Raw genomic sequence first — 19,533 nt, 5'->3', positions numbered from 1 at the left:
AGACAGGGTTTAAACAGCAGAATTTATAAGATCAAATGCACACCAAAGCAGAAAAACAGTGAAGTTAACCAGAGAGTAATAGAACACAACTTTATTGAAACAGTCTCAACCAATAACATCAGCATACAAAGAGGTGATGGCATAAGAGGTGACAGAGGGGTTAAAAAAAAAAAAAAAACAGTCAAGAAAAAAAATGTAATGGCTTTATGAAAACTATAAAAGCAAGAGGAAAAAGTGGCTGACAGCACAGGGCAAAAGGAAATCATTCTCATGGAATCAGATCGACAGTGGCAGGGTATTTTTTGCATTTATTTTGTACAAAAAATAAATTAATGCAATCTTTCAAGTTTACAGGAATATCTATTTGTTGTTTTATATCACACAGACTTGCTGATAATCCTACATGTGGTGAAGTTCAGCATTTTGTGTTAAAACATTAAGAGGATCTAGACAGACCAAAGCAGGCTGACTGTGATAAGTAGGCCAGGAGTTAAAAAAATAAGATTACCAATGAGAAAGAAAACATTGTTATAAAAGTGAGCTAGGGCAAACACATTCAAAGATCCTGAATGTTAAACGTGGCGCAACTTGACGGTCTTTAGGATCCTTTAGGATCGCATTGCTTGAGCATTTCCTCGAGACAAACCTCGAGGTCCTTGGGCGGCTCCCCGCTTGTAGTTTTGCTGATATCCCTCCTTGAACAAACAGGGATTTACAAGAATCTTACAAAGTTTGAAAATCTAAGACGATTCACTGAATATCACTATTAAATGTGTATTTATCCAATAATGCTAATCTTACCCGCTGATAGGTGTTATTGGAATAGTCCCGGGATGTGTTAAACTGGGTTTGACCATAACCACTGCTGGGAGTGTTTGAGAAAGGGGGGCGATAGCCTTCATATCCCCCTAACAAAAGACACAAGAGTTAAACGTGGAGATGTGTAACATGAGGCCACTTGACTATTATATCTCTCTTAAACACATTTGGATGCAGGTACCTCTAAATCCATTGGAGGAGCCCCGATATCCGTTCATCATCCCGCGGGCGTTCCTGGGTCCGCCCCTGGGCACTGCCCTGCTGTTGTAAAAGGACTGTCCCGACTGTCCAAACCCTGCACCTGGAGAGGACTCTTCATGGCCTCCTGCTGATGGCAGGTCTTGGGGCTGGAACCCACCAACAACTGGACAGAAGCCAACAAGATGATAAGTATATGACACATTGTATATGTCACAAGTTATTTATTATCATAACATCTTATTCATACAACATGTAATATATCTTTAAGGATTTCAGAGGCTTTACATCAAACATAAACACAACCTTAAAATTTGTAGATATTTTCCCTCTTAATACTTAGACTGTCCGGTCAGTGTTGAAGTGATGCCAAACAATGTCAACAGCTTTTCAAATATGTGATATGCAAGCAGCCAAAGCTCCATCCTCACCTGACTGTAATGTTTCCTGTGGGATGTCAGCTTGGTCTACAACACTCTCTGGCTGGCTGCTGAAGCCCTGTCCATAGCCACCAGGGAACTGGCTGGGCTGCTTCAGAGGATCTGCTTGGCCATCAGTGGCTGGAGGTACAGGTGCATTCATATTAAATACCTGAAGAGGGAAAGAAAAATTTTCTGTCCATCCGTATCAAAGCAATATCATAATTTCTATGGAACACACGGGGAGCAAGATGTACTGCAGGTTTGAGAAATGAGGGGACATGTCAAATTATTGCCTGCTCAGATGGTGCACCAATAATTAACCAGCCGTGGTAACAGGCCTTGAATATTTGCCTTACTTTGCAAACCCAACAAATTTGAAACCTGACAGTTTCCAACAAAGTGTATTAAATAAGTCTAAACATGTTCACTGTTATATTGTGTACGTGGACCCAGATAGAAAGCGTACCGCTTGCACTGACTGGAAGGGTGCTGCGTTGACATTGATGCCTCCAGTGTGGGAGGGTTTGGAGACAGGTGGGAAGGCAGAGGACAGGGAACATGGGTCAGGAGATTGCTCAGGCGACAGAGACATCGAGACCTAGGGTGGAGGTGGAGGTAAGATGGAATTCAGAAGGCTAAGGAAAGAAGGATTACGGAGAGGGAGCGATGGGCATCTCTAATGTTTCACCTTAAACTCCCTTCTACCTTGTTATGTTCAAATGAATCTACTATCCCCCTGCAATACACAGTAGACAACATCATGACATGTCAGAGAGCGTGGCATTTAATCCACATAGCAGCACTTTTAGAAATATGGCCCACATAATGCAAAGAATAACCTGTACTACTCTTGTTATTCAATTGATGCACCACTCGTTCAGGCAAATAAAGAACAAAACAAGTCTCACCAACCACTTCCTGATGTGTTTCCACTCTACTTACTTGTGAGGATTCCTGTGGTCCAGTCACTGCACTTGTTTGTGGAAGTCTGGACTCTGAGAGGGCTAAAAATAAAAAAAGGAAATGCACTTAAAAAAAATTACTAACTGGTGAATTACACTTTAAGGATAACGTATTTACATCAGAAAACCACGATCAGACCTTTTTTAATAGAATGCGTGAAAGAATCTGTTCAGAGTCGAGGGAAATTAAATGGCGCTCACCTGAAGGGCAGCCCATCTGCTGCAGGTCAACTGTCTGTCCAGGCTTCATCGGCTGGGCAGACACAATGGCGGGGTCCAGAGCTTGACCGTCAAACTCCAACATGGAGTCCTAGGAGGAACAAAAGTAAATGTATTGTGGCGCCATGGATCGGGTTTAGGGGCAGTGCTGTAATAAAGTGAGCTGGGTTGTTACTCTTTACGTGAAAGACCTGGGTTCAGTCTCATATGTGAGCAAGCATTACTCTTCTTAAGGCTTTGAGCTGATCCCGATCTTATTTTACATTTTTTATTTCTTCTATTTAGGTGGCATTTGTTTTAAGGACACAAAGACTTCATTGCATGAATCAGCTGGGTATCTCAATATGATGTGAATAACACATCAAGTGGTAACAGCACTGAACTGGACTTTTTTTTACCTGCATGAAATTGTACGTCCCTTGCATCTGAGCCATGAGGTCCTGCACTGCCTGCTTTCTGACCACTGGGTCATTGGTTGGAGTGGGAGTCACATGGTTCACAGTAACAGTTGGTTCTGTAGCCAGCTGGGTAGCGGGTTGATGCTGGAGGGAATTCACCATCTACTCAACACAGACAGGTTACATTAGAGTACACAAATACAAAGGTGTTCAGAGACATGCATTGTGGCATTAAGGACTGAGGTGATGCAGCATACCTGAGCCTCCACTGTCCAGTCCTCCACTTCTTTGTCTGTACTGCTGTACGTTGTTTCTGGAATGAACTGTCTGTTTACAAACTGGAACACAAGAAAATGTTTTTTTTTTTTTTTAAAAAAAAAAAGGTACAAAAATTTAGTAAGACAGAAGAAAACATCAACTGCAAAGATTTACGTGAGTTGTTGTGCAGCACGCTATGTATGCACTACTAGAAATCTCACCTCTGTGGTCTCGACTTTAACTGGCTCTGTGTATTTTTCAGTAGCTGTCCCTTCTAGAGAAAAAGAAGCAAATGTGGAGACAAGTTTCTTATGGGGTCAAAGAAATATCTTACACTCATAACGCATTTGCTTGTGTTTTGTAAAGTACCAGGTTCTGATGGCTGCTTCCCAGCTTTAGACTCAGCCAACACAGTCTGCACCTCTTGCTCCTCTTCCTCCTCGCACATCCCATTCTGATGAGTATGTGCTCTGTCAAAGTAACCACTCAGCAGCACTTTTTCCAGAGTGTCCTTCAGAGACTTGTCTGGAACAAAGATGGCGTGACAAGTCAGAAAACAAAATCATGGCTTAATGATACACATATACATTAATTAATTAACTGTGTTTGCCATGAGAATACTAACATGTGGTCCCTGCCACTGCCTTGTCTCGGCCCTCAAGCAGCTCCCACAAGTGTAGTGAGGCCTCTTCGTACTGGTCAGTCAACCTGTAGGTTACACAACAGCATAAAAATACAGTTTGGTAGTCAGCTAGTGGCTCTCAGTCTCAATATCCTTTCCCTCTGAGCAGGTTAAACTTATGCACACTGAAATATTAGAGACACTGATAATCACAGACACTCCCATACCTGACGTCATAGTTCCTATCAGGTCCAACCAATTTGTAAAACTCATCAAGGGTTGTGAGGTCAGTGTCAGAGAGCAAAGGTGAACCAGTGGCGTCAGGCCGTTTTAGCTCCTGCCTGACAGCATCATCTCCCAGCTGGTCCAGTAAAAACTGAAGCTCCAAAACCGTCTTCAGCCGTCGTTGTTCCGTCTCCTCCCGCTGCAGTTGTTCCCGTCTTGCAGACTTCTTCACTGCCTTTTGAACCTGGACACACACCGTCAGATGTGATTTGGTGCATGTTTCACAAGGTTTCCAAAACAAGTTACATCATCATCATCATCTCTGATATTTCAAGCTTTTCTGAGGCAGACTGAATTCTGTGAGCTGTCTGCAGTGGAAACACAGAACAGATCTAGGGTGTAGGTCCATTTAAGTATGGGTCAGGCGTGGGTTTTGCGGTGACTATACTAAAAGCATGTGGTGGAACTGCAGCTTTTTAAAGCAAAATCTCAACATAGAATTTGCTTTGAAAAGACAAGATACAGGGAAGGAATACTGAGTTTCCTGATGTTATCGCCACTAAATGTTACTAAAGACCCACATCATAATGATAAAACCTTTGAAATGAATGACAACAACCAATCAGCAGGTTTAGAAACAATCCAAACTCAGAACTCACCTCTTGGCCAACTGCCAGGAAGCTTTTCTGCAATTCTCGAGCAAACTCAAGATTGTTGATGATTTCTTGGTACTTTGCCAAGGCTTCCTTCAGGTGCATCATGGAGAGAAAATTTACATTTTTATGTCATTTTAAAATAATTTACCCCAGTACAGTACAGTAACAGATGCAGATGCATCTAAACATTTGACAACAGCAATGTTATTTGATACAGGCAACAAAAAAATATTATTTATCATTTATTACTATGTAGGTGCATAAGATTTTATTGAATTTATTTTGAAAGAAAAAAAATAAATAGGAACTGCCATTGTCTTAGCTTACCAGCTGGTCCTGGTTCAGTCTTTCTCCGTTATTCTTCTTTGTTTGATAGTCATCTAGTTTGGACTGTAAGAATATTGAGAAACACAAAATGTCAGAATAAAAAAATAATAACCTCCTTGCATAAAAGAAATAGATCTTTGACGGATAAGGACAAACTGGGCCCGATACCAAGCATAGAACCAAAACAGACAGCTGTCTGCTGTGTGGAGCAACTGGGGGACAAAATCTGAGTCTCAAAAATCTGAATATACAATGTTGAGGTGAAATGAAAGCTTCTGACCAGGCTGTGATGTTTGGCCAGCATTAACACCAGGAACAGGCTCAGTTCTGTTCCCTGATGGGCATTTACCACTGGTGAATATTCAAAATATACAGTACTAGAAAAATCCACTGACATACAGTACCTACTCTAACCTTTCTCCTCTTAACATTCAAAAGACTGCAGGTGTCTTCATCTGTGTTCCCTCATGGGAGTAAAAGGGACAATTATGTCCTATATCCTATGCATCTGATGATATCAACAACAACACATTCACAGGAACAAATAACTCTCACACCCTGCTGTGGGTTAAACAAAAGAAAATTATGTTGTGATAATGTTGTGACACTTTCATTTTTAATAAACTTGAGCTACCTTTTTCTTTTCCATGTTGCGAACCTTCTTATCAATCACACCAAGAACCTGCTTCATGGTCTCAAGATGACTTCCATTTCCCAGGTCTGGAATGGCAGACTGGACAGCACTGTTGCCAACCATCGCTGAAGGCATCTATGGAAAGAAAATCTATTATATGAAATTGTTGGAAATATGTGAAAACTGTGTTCCCGAATAGAGGGAAGAAAAACAGGAAAAAATAACAGGAGTCCTAAGCAGAGGCAGTCTCATGGTGCACATAGTATGGCCTGCTATACTGTAAACTGTCAGTGATAAGGTTGATGAATTATGATACACTGTGCTGTACAGATGGCTGATGCTTTTAAACTTCCCGAGTGAAAATGGGCAAAATTATGGTTGTACAAATGTATGTCCCATGCAGTATCTCAGATTTCCTTCATGCAATTACTTTAGCTGATAATGCAGGTGGCAAAATTTGACTAGATTTTCTAAACCAGGGCTCTCATTTGGAAATGTATTACTGACACATATAGAGACATGTCAAAGTTATTTATATTATAATGTAACATTATCATCACTGTATAAGCTGTTTGTGGCGTCCACAATGAGATCATCTGATTTTCAGAGGAACACATTTCCACAGCAAATATGTATGTCTGTCTGGATGACGTTACTGTGTGTGTAGATGTATCTGTGTGTGAGAGGCTGAGGAAACTGACAAATTTCTTGTAAATACTGCAGACAGTATTTACTTTCCGAACTGGGTCGACTGCCACCTGACGATGAGCTGTAGATTCATGTAACGTTAAAACGATGCAATACTGAGGCCACCGAGGATGAAGTTATTCACCTTAAGTAAGGCTGGTATGTTTCGAAAAGTGCTGGTATTGCGTTTACAAACTTACCGTAGCTGTTATCTTGCTTAACTCACTTAGCTAGTGTCGTTTCGCATACTGAAGCTTGACTCAAACCGGTAACACTAGGCCATGGGAAGTGATAGCGACGTGATCGAGCAAATCAAGCCGTCTTTGATTTGGGCAACGGGACGAATAAAACCAATTATGGTTACCCTGAGGCATAACCCAATGTTAATCGTGAAGGAGCCAATTAAGCTACATGATTAGTTCGGGTTGTGTACACATAAGCACCGTGAATAAAAGTATGAATTTGCCAGAGGAAGTTCACACAAGTTAAAATGTCGGCCTTCTATTCAAAGTTAAAATCCTTAGCTAGCTCCCTTGAAGACACCGGCTAACATTACTGACAGATGCTAGCACGACGTAACGTTTACTCATATTACTTTTAAGTCACGTAGTGTCAGTTAACATTGTAAACTTGTCTTTTTCATTTCGCTAGCAAGCTAGCCTTTCACTGGTGCAAGGGAGACGTTAGCTAGCGACATCAAATCAATTTAATAAGCGAGGAGCACGGGTCCTAATCTCCTTGTCCCATTGTTAGCTGAGAAGCTAGCGAGCTCGTTAAGGTTATGCGGCTAATGCCCCAAGTAAACTGGATGTCAGTTAATTCTAAATCAACCGTGAACAGATCTTCTCTGGGTTCATAAAAACAACATGTCGTTCCACGACGTTTTTAAGTAAAAAACAAAGAGCAGCTCGGGACGCTGCAACAACTCGTTTTGTGCTGTCGAGTAACGTTGCAGACGACTAAACGCGATTTATTAAACAAATATACGTTAAACAGCCATTTACTGCTAATGCCATGAAACCAGTACCTTTATACTCTTTGTCTTCAAAGAGATTTCCTTTGTCGGATTTTACGTTTGCGGTGTGCGAGCAGTCCGTATCTTCTACTTTCTGAGGTATTTTTCTAGAAGGATGCTCAGGTTCACACCAGCCAATGGCTGACTAGCTGCTGCTGAGCTAACGGTTACAAGGACCCCTGTACTCTCCTCAAGGTTGCCTGACAGTAAAAAGTGTATTAAAAATGAATAAGGGGTCATCATCCAACTTATTAATGTGCTAATCAATTATTGAACGTTTCCATTATGTTATGCATTTTTAGTTTTTAATCAGTTCTCAATAACAGACACAAACATGATGTGTAACCAACCTCATGCAGAATAGCAGAATTTTTGAAATACTGAGCTCACAATTATCCCCCTCCCCATAAATAAATAAAAATATACATTTATGCACAATATTTTTGTTAAACTATTACTACTCCACAGTCATGTTTATGTAGTTTTTTTTCCCCCAATATGAAAGTATAAATACTGTTTTAAAGTCAGGAATACAGTTTCGTTGAGAAAATAATGAACCCTTCCTTCATTAATGTTTTACATATCTCCTACAGTTAATTTAAATATATTCAGTCTAAAGATGGTGAGAATTATCCTATTTAAGCCTATCCCCACCATGTTCACAGCACCCAAATTCTCAAAATGAAATAGGACATTGCCTCAGTCAGCTTTCAGCCCTGATTGTTAGTGGGTTCACACACACCATGAACCTCTTATTTCCTGAGACTGTCCAAAAGATGTACTCATTTATTTGAGTATCAGTGGCATCATGCAGGTTTAAGATCTGAACCCAGTTCCTGTTGGTATAAACAGTTTAAACTTGGCTCAGCAATAAAAAAAGGTCCCATGATCTCTCCTTGAGCAGAACTCTGAGCTTACAGGCCAAAGCTGTGCAAAGTTGAATCTCAGGACGAGATAAACTGATGAAGGTGTTGGAGTCAAACTCAGATTCACAAGCATTATTCTAGTAAAAGCAAAGAATGAACACAAGATGGCGCAAGCAATCCATATACTGGCATTGTTCTTAAAATGTGCTGAAAAATCATGGTCAAGCCAAGTCACTGTGGTGTTGTTGAAATTTAAATGGATTTCTGCAGTTTTCAGTGGGCAGAGAGGGTACATTGAATCCGGACAGATGTATTAACTGTTGCAAAGAACTTAAAGCAGTAAGTGAGATATAGAAGTGGAAAGGGAAAGAGCAGAGCAGGACTTTCATCACATTTTGGGGCATATACCAGACTGACTGTAATGACCAGGCTGTGCCACATAAAACTACCAAGTGAAAACACAATCTAGTACACGTGTACTAACAGTGGCGATATGATACTCAAAAATCAACACCATCCGTGTTTCTGTGAGTCAAATCTGGGAAATTAATTATTTACAGATTAAAAATGTTGTGCAATTAAATATTTAGATATTTCTCTGCAGAGTTCACATGCTCTGTTGTCTTTATAGCTTTAATTGTATTCCAGTTTTATTCCATTATGGCTGTAAAATACAGGATTCAAAAACATATTCATACTGTGAAAGTTCAGGTCTCTCACACTCTGGATCATATGGGAAAAATAACAGCGTATGAGAGCATCAGTGGAGTTTCAGACCTTTTCAATGAACTTTCACACTCAATTTTCACACCTCCTTTATGATCCCTGGGTCTGGCTTTCTGTCTGATGACGGGTATGTCTATAACTAGTGAGGTGGGGGTATACGGATATCTAGCTCCTCTCTCTGATGTGGGCTGCTGAGTAATGGCCGTACATCCTTCAGTGCCCCTCTCCTGCAGCACATCTGACTGGATTAAATATGTGCAGAGGATTTATTGGCTGAAAAACCACAAGAGCCTCACAAAAACTTCGGCCCCAGACCACTTGTAGTGTAGCCCAGGAAAGCACAGGAATTCATCTGCACCCCTCTGGCTTCCCCCTTTCTTCTATTTCTACTCTCTCTTTTAAACTATGTATCTCTATACATCTTCGTCGATGACCCTTTCTCACACTCTTCTTTCTCTTAAGTATGCCATTATCCCAAATGTGTTTTTATTTTATGTCACCACCTTTTTTTTTTTTTTTTGGGTGGGGGGGGGGGGGTCTTTTTCCATTCACAGCCTCTCTTCAGTTAGTTGGGCAACATTAATAATTCATGGCCCACATGTGTTACAGACAGATTACAAGCATCTCCACTTAACTACCATCATTATCTTTATTACAGCCAGAGAATTTTATTCACCATCTTGCAATTTGCGACTCATGCGATTGAGGTTTGATTTTGGAGTGTGGTTCAAGGGTGGATTTGTTTACAGTGCAGTCCTTTGGGACAAACTATGATGATTAGTATCTGCAGTCCTTCGCATTTTAAAACCAAATGCACCGTTTTCTCACTGCAGTTAATTTAAAAGACCATACCAGTGATGCCTTTGGTGATGCGGGTATTTTCAAAGGAGGGCGAAAGAGTTTCTGTGAAGTGCCATGAATTGACGGTCACATTTTTTTGAAGGTAGGGCTACAGTAGCTGCATGCTTTATGCTCTGTGAGGCAGGGGACCTCATGTGTACTTTTAAAAGTTGTAACTCACAAGGTGTCACAGCAGCTGCGGAGGAGCAAGGTGATCCTGCTGGTAATGACCACAGACATACATCAAGATACACATCCATCCATATGCTGTCTGGCACTTGGCCTGTTTGCCTCTTTAACATTTATTCTTTCTCATTTTCTGAGTCCCTCACAGCAGGTCTCTGTCTAACATGAACATCTTTGTTTCTCTGTCCATATCTCAAACCTGAAATATAAACGAAACACAGTATCACAATATTGAGAACATCTCACGAGCCTTTGACACTCACAGATACTCATCCCTGCATAAGAAGACACTGACCTGTATGTGTACAAACATTTTTGCCTCTCATAATCAGGACTACAGTATGATTTCACTGAAGTAGCTTCCATATCTCACGAGTTCAAAGGAACACATGTCTCACAATCATTCAAATTTGATTATATAAAAAGTGAATGAATGTGCACATCTGTGGAGGGTACACATGACTGATAAATTCAGGTGCACGTAACAAGTGATATGAATTAGTGTGTGCGTGTGTCTGAATGTTCCAAACACAAAGTACTTAATGTCATCAACCAATTATGTGCAATTACTGCTTTGCCACTTTTAGTATCATGTTTCTCTCAGAAGAACGACACAACCTATAAATGTATGTGTGTATGCAGTACAAGGTTATTATTTGTTGTCCACAGATGGTGTGTCACGTTATGATGAATTTTAACAGGCAAAAGAGAAACACATTTATATGATCGAGAAAAAATATAGATACATCTAGCAAATATTAAGTATAGCTAGGGCATGATATTAATAAAGATTACGTTTCTATTGCAAAGTAAAAGTTGGTAACTTGTATCCACAACAACAAAACAAAGTTTGTAACTTGTATAACTCAGACGGTTCAGGTTTCAGGTTTTTCTTCCAAGCTGCGAGTGTTCCCAGTTTCCACTTGTTTGCATGTTTAGGCTTTCTTTCATCACAAATTCTTAATCTGCATCAGAAAGCCACACAGAAGTCACTGAATTCAGTCATCCCGTTACAGACATCAGGGCTTGATATATGGGACAGCTGGGTAAAAAGTGATGATGTCGAGCTTCGATTCTAGACATCTGCTTTGCATATTATTTGGTTCAAGAACAGTTTGCATATTTGAAATCTTTTTGCTATCAACTTCACCAAATTGCACGTGATATAAATAAAGTCAGAACCCGGATAAAAGCCAGACCTTGGTGAAACATGTATTTTGGCCAAATACATGTTATGCTGGACGAAATTCTGAGTGTATGAGTGAACGATTTTGCATTCAATGAAGGACACAAGTCTCAGCAGCAACAACCCATTAGATTACACTTACTGTAACTGCAGCAGGTAGGAGAAATATTATTCCCCACTTAATTATTTCAAATAGAGCACACATTTAAATCCTCCAGCGATGTTTGTTCAAATATCTCCTCTGTCACCTTAAACACTCTTTGCAGGTGAAAGAGGAAACATCTAATCAACATATTTCCAATGCAAAGTGTCTGAAGCTCTACTTATATATCGACTGTGTAGACATCAATTGCAGAGTCATAATTGTTTTTTGTTACAGCTTTTTTTTGTCTTGCACATACGAAATGAAAAAGGCCTTTGAGGCCTCAAAAGTAAGCATGAATTGAAGTGATGTGGTTTCTCACTCAAACAATGCATAGTAGTAGTCGCACACATCAAATAGCCAAAAAGGATGGCGAGGGGCCAATAGTGGAGAGCAATGAAAATATGAAAAAAGGCCCACGCACTGTCACTCCCTGCCATTAAATTACACTTACGGGATCTACAGCGTGCTGACCTTTTTTGTCATGTTTTCATGGTTTCTCACTCACTAACTACTCTTGCTTTCCCACATTATAATACTCAAACATCGCCCACGCACAAAGAGAAGTTCAGGCATAATTGTTTTGTTGTTGTTGTTAAATTGTTGGCTATAGCAATGTGAGGAATGAAGTCAGTGTGGAGGGAAGGTACACTGTGACCTTTGACTTCCTGTTCTGCATTGCGTGACTAGTGTTGGCTCCCGAAGCCCAAACCTTAGTACTGGGTCAGGGCTTACCTGGTCTGCTCAGTGACAGGAATCCAACACACAGGCTGATCTTATCTGACAGCGTGAAACCAGAGCAGACCTGGCACTTCTGTCCTAGAGAGCCTGGCCTGGAGGGCATCATGGGAACTCTGGGGAAGCCAGCTCGGGGTGAAACAACAACAGAGGTCCATAGATTTTCGACCACCTCTGAAACTAGATTCAGAAGAACATCTGTCAGGCATGGACATGGTTAGGACAGATTTCCAGTTCCAGCTGTCAGAACTTTAACTGTTATATCAATTCATGCAGGAGAAATTAAGACAAATATTAGCCATCAGCTGATTTTCTAATTTCCTCCATTTTCCATTATTATTCCATTTACAACTTCTGAGACTATAATATTATTTAAGTGAAGTGTTAAAAATGTAACTATGTATGTCATACTCTCTAATATTTAAGAAGATAATTCAAGAGAAAGCATGTAAAAGTTCATACATGTCAAAGAAGGAACAAAAATAAAAGCAAAAGCATCTTCTTAGCCAAGGTCTATAGTACTATATAGTATAGTATAGTATAGTATAGTATAGTATAGTATAGTATAGTATAATATAGTATAGTAATTAATATTTTGCAAGTAGGTCCATTTGTAACAAATGAGATTAAAAGGGTATATTAGCACTTCTACATATGAACAATAATACACACTGAAAATAGTCAGAGTCTGAAGTGGCAGATTTGACTTTATCCTCACCAGAGATGACAGGAGATGAGTTGAGCTGAAATACGCAGTCGTGCATCACTTTCAAACATTCTGTGGTTTTTGGTTAAAACACTATCTTTTTTGCTGCAAAACAGATGGAATGTGTCATGTTTACACTGCGTTTAGATTCAGATCAATTCGGATGAAAATCTAAACCTAAACTCGGCGCCAAATAGCCTCCACTGTCGGTCTGTGTATTTAAAAGTTATTGAAGACTCTTGGACTTCCACTGTTACCTCGGGTGAAATCCATCCCCGCTGAAAAACCAAAACAAAAGCGATGTGGAGATAATAATACAGCATGTTTCATCCAAGCAAGTCAAACTAGAAACATACTTGGATGTGGCCTGACCGTGAAGATGGTATCAACCACCAACTGTGAATAGGGACAAAAATGTCTGACCTCGTCCATTATTAGCTCAAATTAAACAGTTTGTGTTGCAACAGTAGAAATTCAGTCTATTCAAGTTTTTATTCGGACCGTAACTTAAAGATCAGGAAAAGTAAAAGCTGTCGTAAACGGAGCTTCAGTAGCAGCTGCTTGAACCTAATGTCGAATGAAAAGGCAGGCAGGCCAGGAGGACCTGTCCAGAAAAGGCCCACTGGCCTGGAAACAGACTGGGCTGGAAACAGTGCCTAAATGAGAAATGTAATACACATTCATCATATGCCAAGCCAGAGCTTAAACAAACAAGTGCAGACCTGGACAATGACAAATGCACGACTGTTTTAAATGAGTGTGCAGAGAGCTCTGATATATGCATGATTGTTTCCTATAAGCATTCATGCAACATCAGGACACACAGGCGGTTGACGTCTGGTTTACATCCTCGACAAAAGTCTCTGTCATGACTCCCCCCATATCCCAGAATTCCCTGTGCTTCTGGTGAGACGTTTGCACAGAAAGAGAGAGTATCTGGACCCTGTCAGCATCTCCCTAAAGACCTCAATTATACAGACTGGCTTAATTAGATCAGCTTTGATTGCTATTTCAAATGACGGGAAAAACATGAAGCTGTGTGTTTGTCATCCCCACCCATCTCTCTCTGTCGTTGTGCTGTTGGAGCGCTGTGTACAATTCTGTCCCGCTCCGTGTCTGTCATGTCTGGAGCTGGTGAGGGAGTGGGTGCTGTGACGCTGATGAAGGGCTGACGTGGCAGGTGCTCTGCGGATGATCTGGGGTCAGTCTCTGGATTGAGCCTGAAGAGCTTTTCAGGGAAGGAGGGCTTTTGACATTACGCACCAGGCAACTGCCATAGTATGTGGATTTAAACAGACCTTTATACTCCACCACAGTCACACACACACACACACACACACACACACACACACACACACACACACACACACACACACACACACACACACACACACACTTGCATGCAAAGAGTGACATCTATTTAAGAAGAGTACCAGAAGCACAACGAGTACACCACAGTGGCCTGTACTGAGCTTAATCACCCAGAGTTCCACAACAGGTCTCCATTTGTGTTATATATGTGCGTGTGAGCAGGAGATCATGTGTTTTTGCCATGTTGGTGTAGCAGTATATATACTGTATGTTATTGTTGTCCCTGTGTACTTGTTTGCATGTGTGTGTTTACACATGAGCCTGTTAGGTTGTCATTGGACTGCCTTATGTGCCTTGGTAAAACGGTACTCGCAGTATCTTGTATAACTCCTGTTACTTTGTTTGAGTCCCAGTATATCAGTATTTCTTGTGTGATATGATACAATAGTCCTTTTTCTAACTATCAAACCCTGATTCCAAAAAGTTGGGACGCTGCGTAAAACATGAATAAAACAGAATGTGATCATTTGCTAATCCTTTTCGACATATACTCAATGGAACACAGAACAAAGACAATATGTTTGACCTCATCAACTTCATTGATTTTTGTAAATATCTGCTTATTCTGAATTTAATGCAGCAACACGTTTCAAAAAAGTTGGGACAGGAGCAACTACAGACTGGGAAAGTTGTGGAATGCTCCAAAAACACCTGTTTGGATCATTCCACAGGTAAACAGGTTCATCGGCGACAAGTGATAGCATCATGATCGATTGTTCACAAGCAAAGATGGGGCGAGGTTCACCACTTGAATGATTGCATTCTGTTTTTATTTACCTTTTACACAGTGCTTAAACCGGAATCAGGGTTGTATTTTTAGATCTGAATGTTATGTCATGTAAAACTCACATCCTCTTGGTTCTTCTTTGTAATATAGTAGACAGATGGATGAAACAAATATTTTCAAAACATATCTTTTCATGTGTAAAAAGCATGCAGATGATAGTTCAAGGGGAGATTGTGGAGAGGGTTAGAGGCAGAGAAACAGAGAGCGTGTGACTGACATCTGAGGCGCAACAGTTCATTATGTAGTTAAAGCTGCAGATCAAGTGGTATTGGTGGTGGTGTGACTACGCATTCATTGTGAAGCAGCCTTCTGTTACATCAGGTAGAGACAAACAGAAAATTGAGCTTGGCTCCTTTCCCATCGTCAACCATTTAATTAAGATTGGTTATTAAATCTGAGGCAAAAAATACAGCGAGCATAGTTTTAAAACTGATAGCAGAGCAGAATGCACAAAGAGCAGCCTCATCTCGAAAACTACCTCTGAACCAACACGTGTGAGCAGCAACTGTCTCCAATTAGAACTGAGTTAAACTGTAGAGCTGAAAATTGACTTCTGAATTTCCCAACTTGTTTTCATAGAGAAGATGAACAAAAGTCTAAAAACATCCCTTGTCTGATGGGTGACATGCTCAGGTGGAATTTTTAGCCTGGGACATTTTTTGACTAATTAAGCCCACCAAACCCAAACATTAACCATTTGAGTAAGATTAAGCAAAAATAGACTAAAGAAGGTGACTGCTGTACACAGCACTGCTGGCTGCTGGCTTATTCTTTGCTAAAGTAAATAATGCAACTTTCCACAAAACAGTATTTAAACTTATCCACCTGTCCCACCATACTGTGATATGCTGTTGGGAAGGCTCCGACTTTCTAGCTTGCTAATCTGTCGCCTGTGTCACTGACAAGACCAATAGGTGCACAGTGTTGCAGTAGCCTCCCATATGTGCTAACCGTATGTATCTTGGTCAAACCTGACATCTGTTTGGCCTGTCTTGCTTTGACTTATGTCAAGCTGTGGCTAATCCCTCCCGTTGCTCTGTATCTGCATGGTCAAGAGGAGTCTGCAGGGATGCTTGAGTTTGCGCACAAGCTGAGGCCTTTGATGTCCCCATGTCCTTAGAATAATCCTTAGAATAATTCTTTATTGCTTATTCAGTAATTTGCTTTTGTTTGCTTGATTTTAGTCTCCTTATCTAAAAATGAACAGTCACTTTCACTGTCTCTCTGCTAGTTTTCTTGTCTTGACTTGGCCAAAAATAGCTCTTTTTTTGTAAACTGTAACAAAACCTTCATCATGCCCATTCAGTTCATATCAATAAACATTTTGGGGGGTCAGGGGGTACGCGTCTGGGTTCCTCGGGATAGGAACAGAGCTGTGGTTCTGGTTTTAAACATACTGTATCTACCATGGGAGGAACAGAGAGGGCTTCAGAGAATGCAGACTCTCCTGTCAGTGAAATAAGGCCAAGCCGTGCAGATCGCCAGCAGGGCTTGTTTCCCCCTGTCAGAGAAGAGAGGAGACCATGAACAGCGTAAATACAGCACTTCCTCCTCCTCATGGTTTTCATTCTCAGCAGCATTCTCCTTCCACTCAGTGCATCATCTCCCAGATCTTATGCACAAACAAAAACACAAAGAAATATACCCACACTCCCAATTAGGCAGGGCAGTGTGTCCCCTTGAGGACTCCCTCTTTCAAATGACAAGAAACACAGTCCAGTATCATGTTGACAGAACTAAACAAGCAAGAATTCACTTTCCATATTTGCTGTTAGTTTGTGCATACATTTTTGAAAAACAAAATAAAAGCAAATAAATCTCATCCCTAATTACAATTGACATGACTCTGCTGCAGTGTACCTCAGGACAAAAGCATGCAGTAATTACATTGACCTTACAGATGTAATCAAGAGTTCAGTATCCTCAAGCAGTTCTCTTGTCTTTGTTCCACAGGACCATCTTAAGCGCTTGTGTTTGCTGCTTGTTCTACAAAACAAACAAAGGCAAGCAGAGCTGGAACAGTGATTAAAGAAATCAACAAATCCTCGACAGGACATGAGCGCATGGGCCTCTAGGCCGAATCAGGCTCTTTGGAAAGGGTGAGTCAGGTTAAAGGATGAAGGGTGAATGTGAGGGAGGTGGGGGACCAGAGGTGTGAACTCCAAGCCGACAGAGCAGCCTCTCTCAATTCAGTTTACCATATCCGTCATGGGAACATCACTTCTATTTTCTTTTCATTACGAGACCAATCTCTTCACAATCCTTCCAAACAACAGTGGAATAACAGCTTATTTGCTCTGTGTGGCCTTGGTCCACAGGATCCTCTTTGTTGTTGTTCTCAGTGCTCAGTCAAGGTGGAAACAATCTTTTCACCCATTGCAAATTTCATTTTCCCCAACAGCCCTCTTGACTTTTTTCTGTGTCTGCACTGAGTGATCGTACAGGTGCACCGCTCGCTAGCATGCACAAGATGCTCCAAATTAAAAATTGAATAACTAAAGACGTAAATGCAATGACTGTGGCTTCAAATAGAAAACAAACAAGCAACACTAATGATATTATGACCTTATTTTTGTGACTAATGCTTGCCGTCATTAGTGATTCGATGTTGCAACCAAAAGCTAAAATAGACTGTTTTTGCTGCACAGCTTCAAAACTCCCAAAGAACAAAATGGGACAGACATTTTTGCCCAGTTTGCAAACATGAGCAGATGTTTCCCTGTCTCGCTTTATTTGGTCAGACAGGTGAGTGATGCATAATGCCATGGCTTGGCACGCCTGTGCATGGCTCAGCTCCTTCTCTGCCTAATTGACCTTCCCACACGTAGCCTGGTTCAGATCAGATCTGACGAGTGTGCGCAGCAGACGTACAGAATCACTCTTGGCGTATGTGTGAAACACTGTAGGGTCTGTTTAGAGTTTCCCTGAGGACTTGTTTAAGATGTGTTTAACTGTACATATGGCTCTGGCTTTGAGGCTGGGTGGGGTGGGTACTAGCATATCAAAAGAAGATAAAGATAATGATGGCAGGATATCAGTTGCAAGACAAATGGCGCCACTGGAGGAGTCTGTGAAGTTGTTGAGTTAACACAGGGTCGATTGGCAAATAACAGACTTTAATACCATATCTAAATTGAATAAAAAGTGAATAAGTTGTCTGAATCCTCCCCCAAAACTCCCCAGAGATGAAGATCCACTGAAGCTTGTTGCTTCCCTGATGAAATGAGCTAAGTAAAGGTGACAGCCATTCAAATCTATATCTCCACATAATCAAAAGCTAGTTTTCTCCAGTGTGGTGTGGTCTGAGAAAGTCAATAAATCAATGCAGTGTTAGAAGGAAACAGAATAATGGCAAAGTGTGGTTATTCCCTATGATATATTATGCTGCTTTGTTGCTGTGTATGGCACATCTCTGCCAGGAGTCCTTGAGATAGTTTCCTGCCATAATAACATGTGTGAAAAAGAAGAACATGAACTGCTCATTTTAAAAATCACGTTTAACACCAGAGTAGAACTGGAAAATGTCTGTTTTGAAAAATAAATCCAGGACTTATCTTATGAGTGAATCAAAGGCATGTTTTGAACATTATGCTGGCAATTATTGTCTGCGGACTGTGGTGCTATCCAGCTATTCAACAAGCCAGACACTCCGTATACCCCTTTTTTGTCTGGGCTTAGCTTTTAATGTAGCTGCAATCAACCACAACAAGATTTTTGAGGCCCAGCGTTCATCCCTCAGAAATCCCACCAAACGTGAGTAGTATTGGAATTCCGGAGCACCATGCCAACCGTGAAGCCTCCCTGCCTCTCACAAGCACCGCACAGAGGGGCAATTTTCCTCCGGCTGAACTTCCCAAAGCTGCCTCACCTGGAACCAATCTGTAACACAATCGAAGGGTCCTAACTTGAAAGCCCATTCCTTCCCTTTGATAGTCTCTTCTTGGTAGCCTGCACGGCGCTGGAAACAGGCCTTTTGTAATCTGCAGATACAAAAGAGCCAGGGATTGAGATGAGTATCCACCCATCAAAGTGTATTATGCAAATAATCGAGAAACAAAGCTCAGATACTCTCTGCTTTTTTCTGCCTTTTTTTCCAGGATGAGGGTGAAATTGGGCTGGAATTTGGAAATTCTAAGTGTTCCTGTCATCTGCTCTTTCTCTCCAGATTGTGCTTCATTGTATTTTCCCTTTACTTTTGATATAACGTCAACTTCTGAGATAATGATACACAGCTTGGATATTTGTTTGTGCTTCTCTTTGCTAACCTTTTGGCGACAGGTGTGAGTTGAGCCCTGAACTCCTTCAACACCTTTTCTACCAACAGTAGCGCTAAAATTTACTCCACCACTGCTCTTACAACTCTTCCAATTGGCAAGGAGGGCAATTAAACTTTAATAGCTGTCCAGTTAGGCCTCCTGGGAAATTTAGTCCTGAGTCAACATGCCAAACCTTATTTCCTTCCCTCTCTTCTTCCCAAGTAAGCAAAGCTCCCACAAGCAAAGCTGTATCAAAGGCTCACTGATTTAGTTTGTGGCTGTACTGT

General features: G+C 40.9%; 1 protein-coding gene across 2 annotated transcripts; it reads right to left on the bottom strand.

Moving 5' to 3' along the window:
* Positions 1 to 77: 77 nt before the first annotated feature.
* Positions 78 to 7,623, bottom strand: caprin1a (cell cycle associated protein 1a). Of its 2 annotated transcripts, XM_070977366.1 has the most exons (17): positions 7,455 to 7,623; positions 5,741 to 5,875; positions 5,107 to 5,169; positions 4,783 to 4,869; positions 4,126 to 4,367; positions 3,902 to 3,984; positions 3,646 to 3,801; positions 3,498 to 3,550; positions 3,276 to 3,356; positions 3,019 to 3,180; positions 2,603 to 2,711; positions 2,382 to 2,443; positions 1,906 to 2,037; positions 1,449 to 1,608; positions 1,001 to 1,183; positions 802 to 908; positions 78 to 695 (listed from the first exon to the last, which is right to left on the bottom strand). In XM_070977366.1, exons 2-17 carry the CDS (start codon positions 5,873 to 5,875, stop codon positions 609 to 611), a joined length of 1,902 nt encoding a protein of 633 aa, XP_070833467.1. In that variant the 5' UTR covers positions 7,455 to 7,623; the 3' UTR covers positions 78 to 608. The 2 variants fall into 2 exon arrangements, with proteins under 2 accessions (XP_070833467.1, XP_070833548.1); XM_070977447.1 differs by lacking the exon at positions 1,906 to 2,037 and having other exon boundaries at positions 7,455 to 7,599.
* Between the last annotated feature and the right edge of the window lie 11,910 nt (positions 7,624 to 19,533).

Source organism: Chaetodon trifascialis, chromosome 1, assembly GCF_039877785.1.
Source record: "Chaetodon trifascialis isolate fChaTrf1 chromosome 1, fChaTrf1.hap1, whole genome shotgun sequence".
Taxonomy (NCBI): Eukaryota; Metazoa; Chordata; class Actinopteri; order Chaetodontiformes; family Chaetodontidae; genus Chaetodon; species Chaetodon trifascialis.
The sequence above is the reverse complement of the archived record's forward strand: the minus strand, read 5'-3'. Positions and strand labels throughout refer to the sequence as shown.

Excerpts from the sequence above, each read along its gene's own strand:
- caprin1a (XM_070977366.1), bottom strand. The coding sequence starts at position 5,875 with ATGCCTTCAGCGATGGTTGGCAACAGTGCTGTCCAGTCTGCCATTCCA. Across the intron at positions 2,444-2,602 it reads GCAGATGGGCTGCCCTTCAG|CCCTCTCAGAGTCCAGACTT; the intron begins GTGAGCGCCATT and ends TTTTATTTTTAG. Across the intron at positions 909-1,000 it reads CTCCTCCAATGGATTTAGAG|GGGGATATGAAGGCTATCGC; the intron begins GTACCTGCATCC and ends GTCTTTTGTTAG.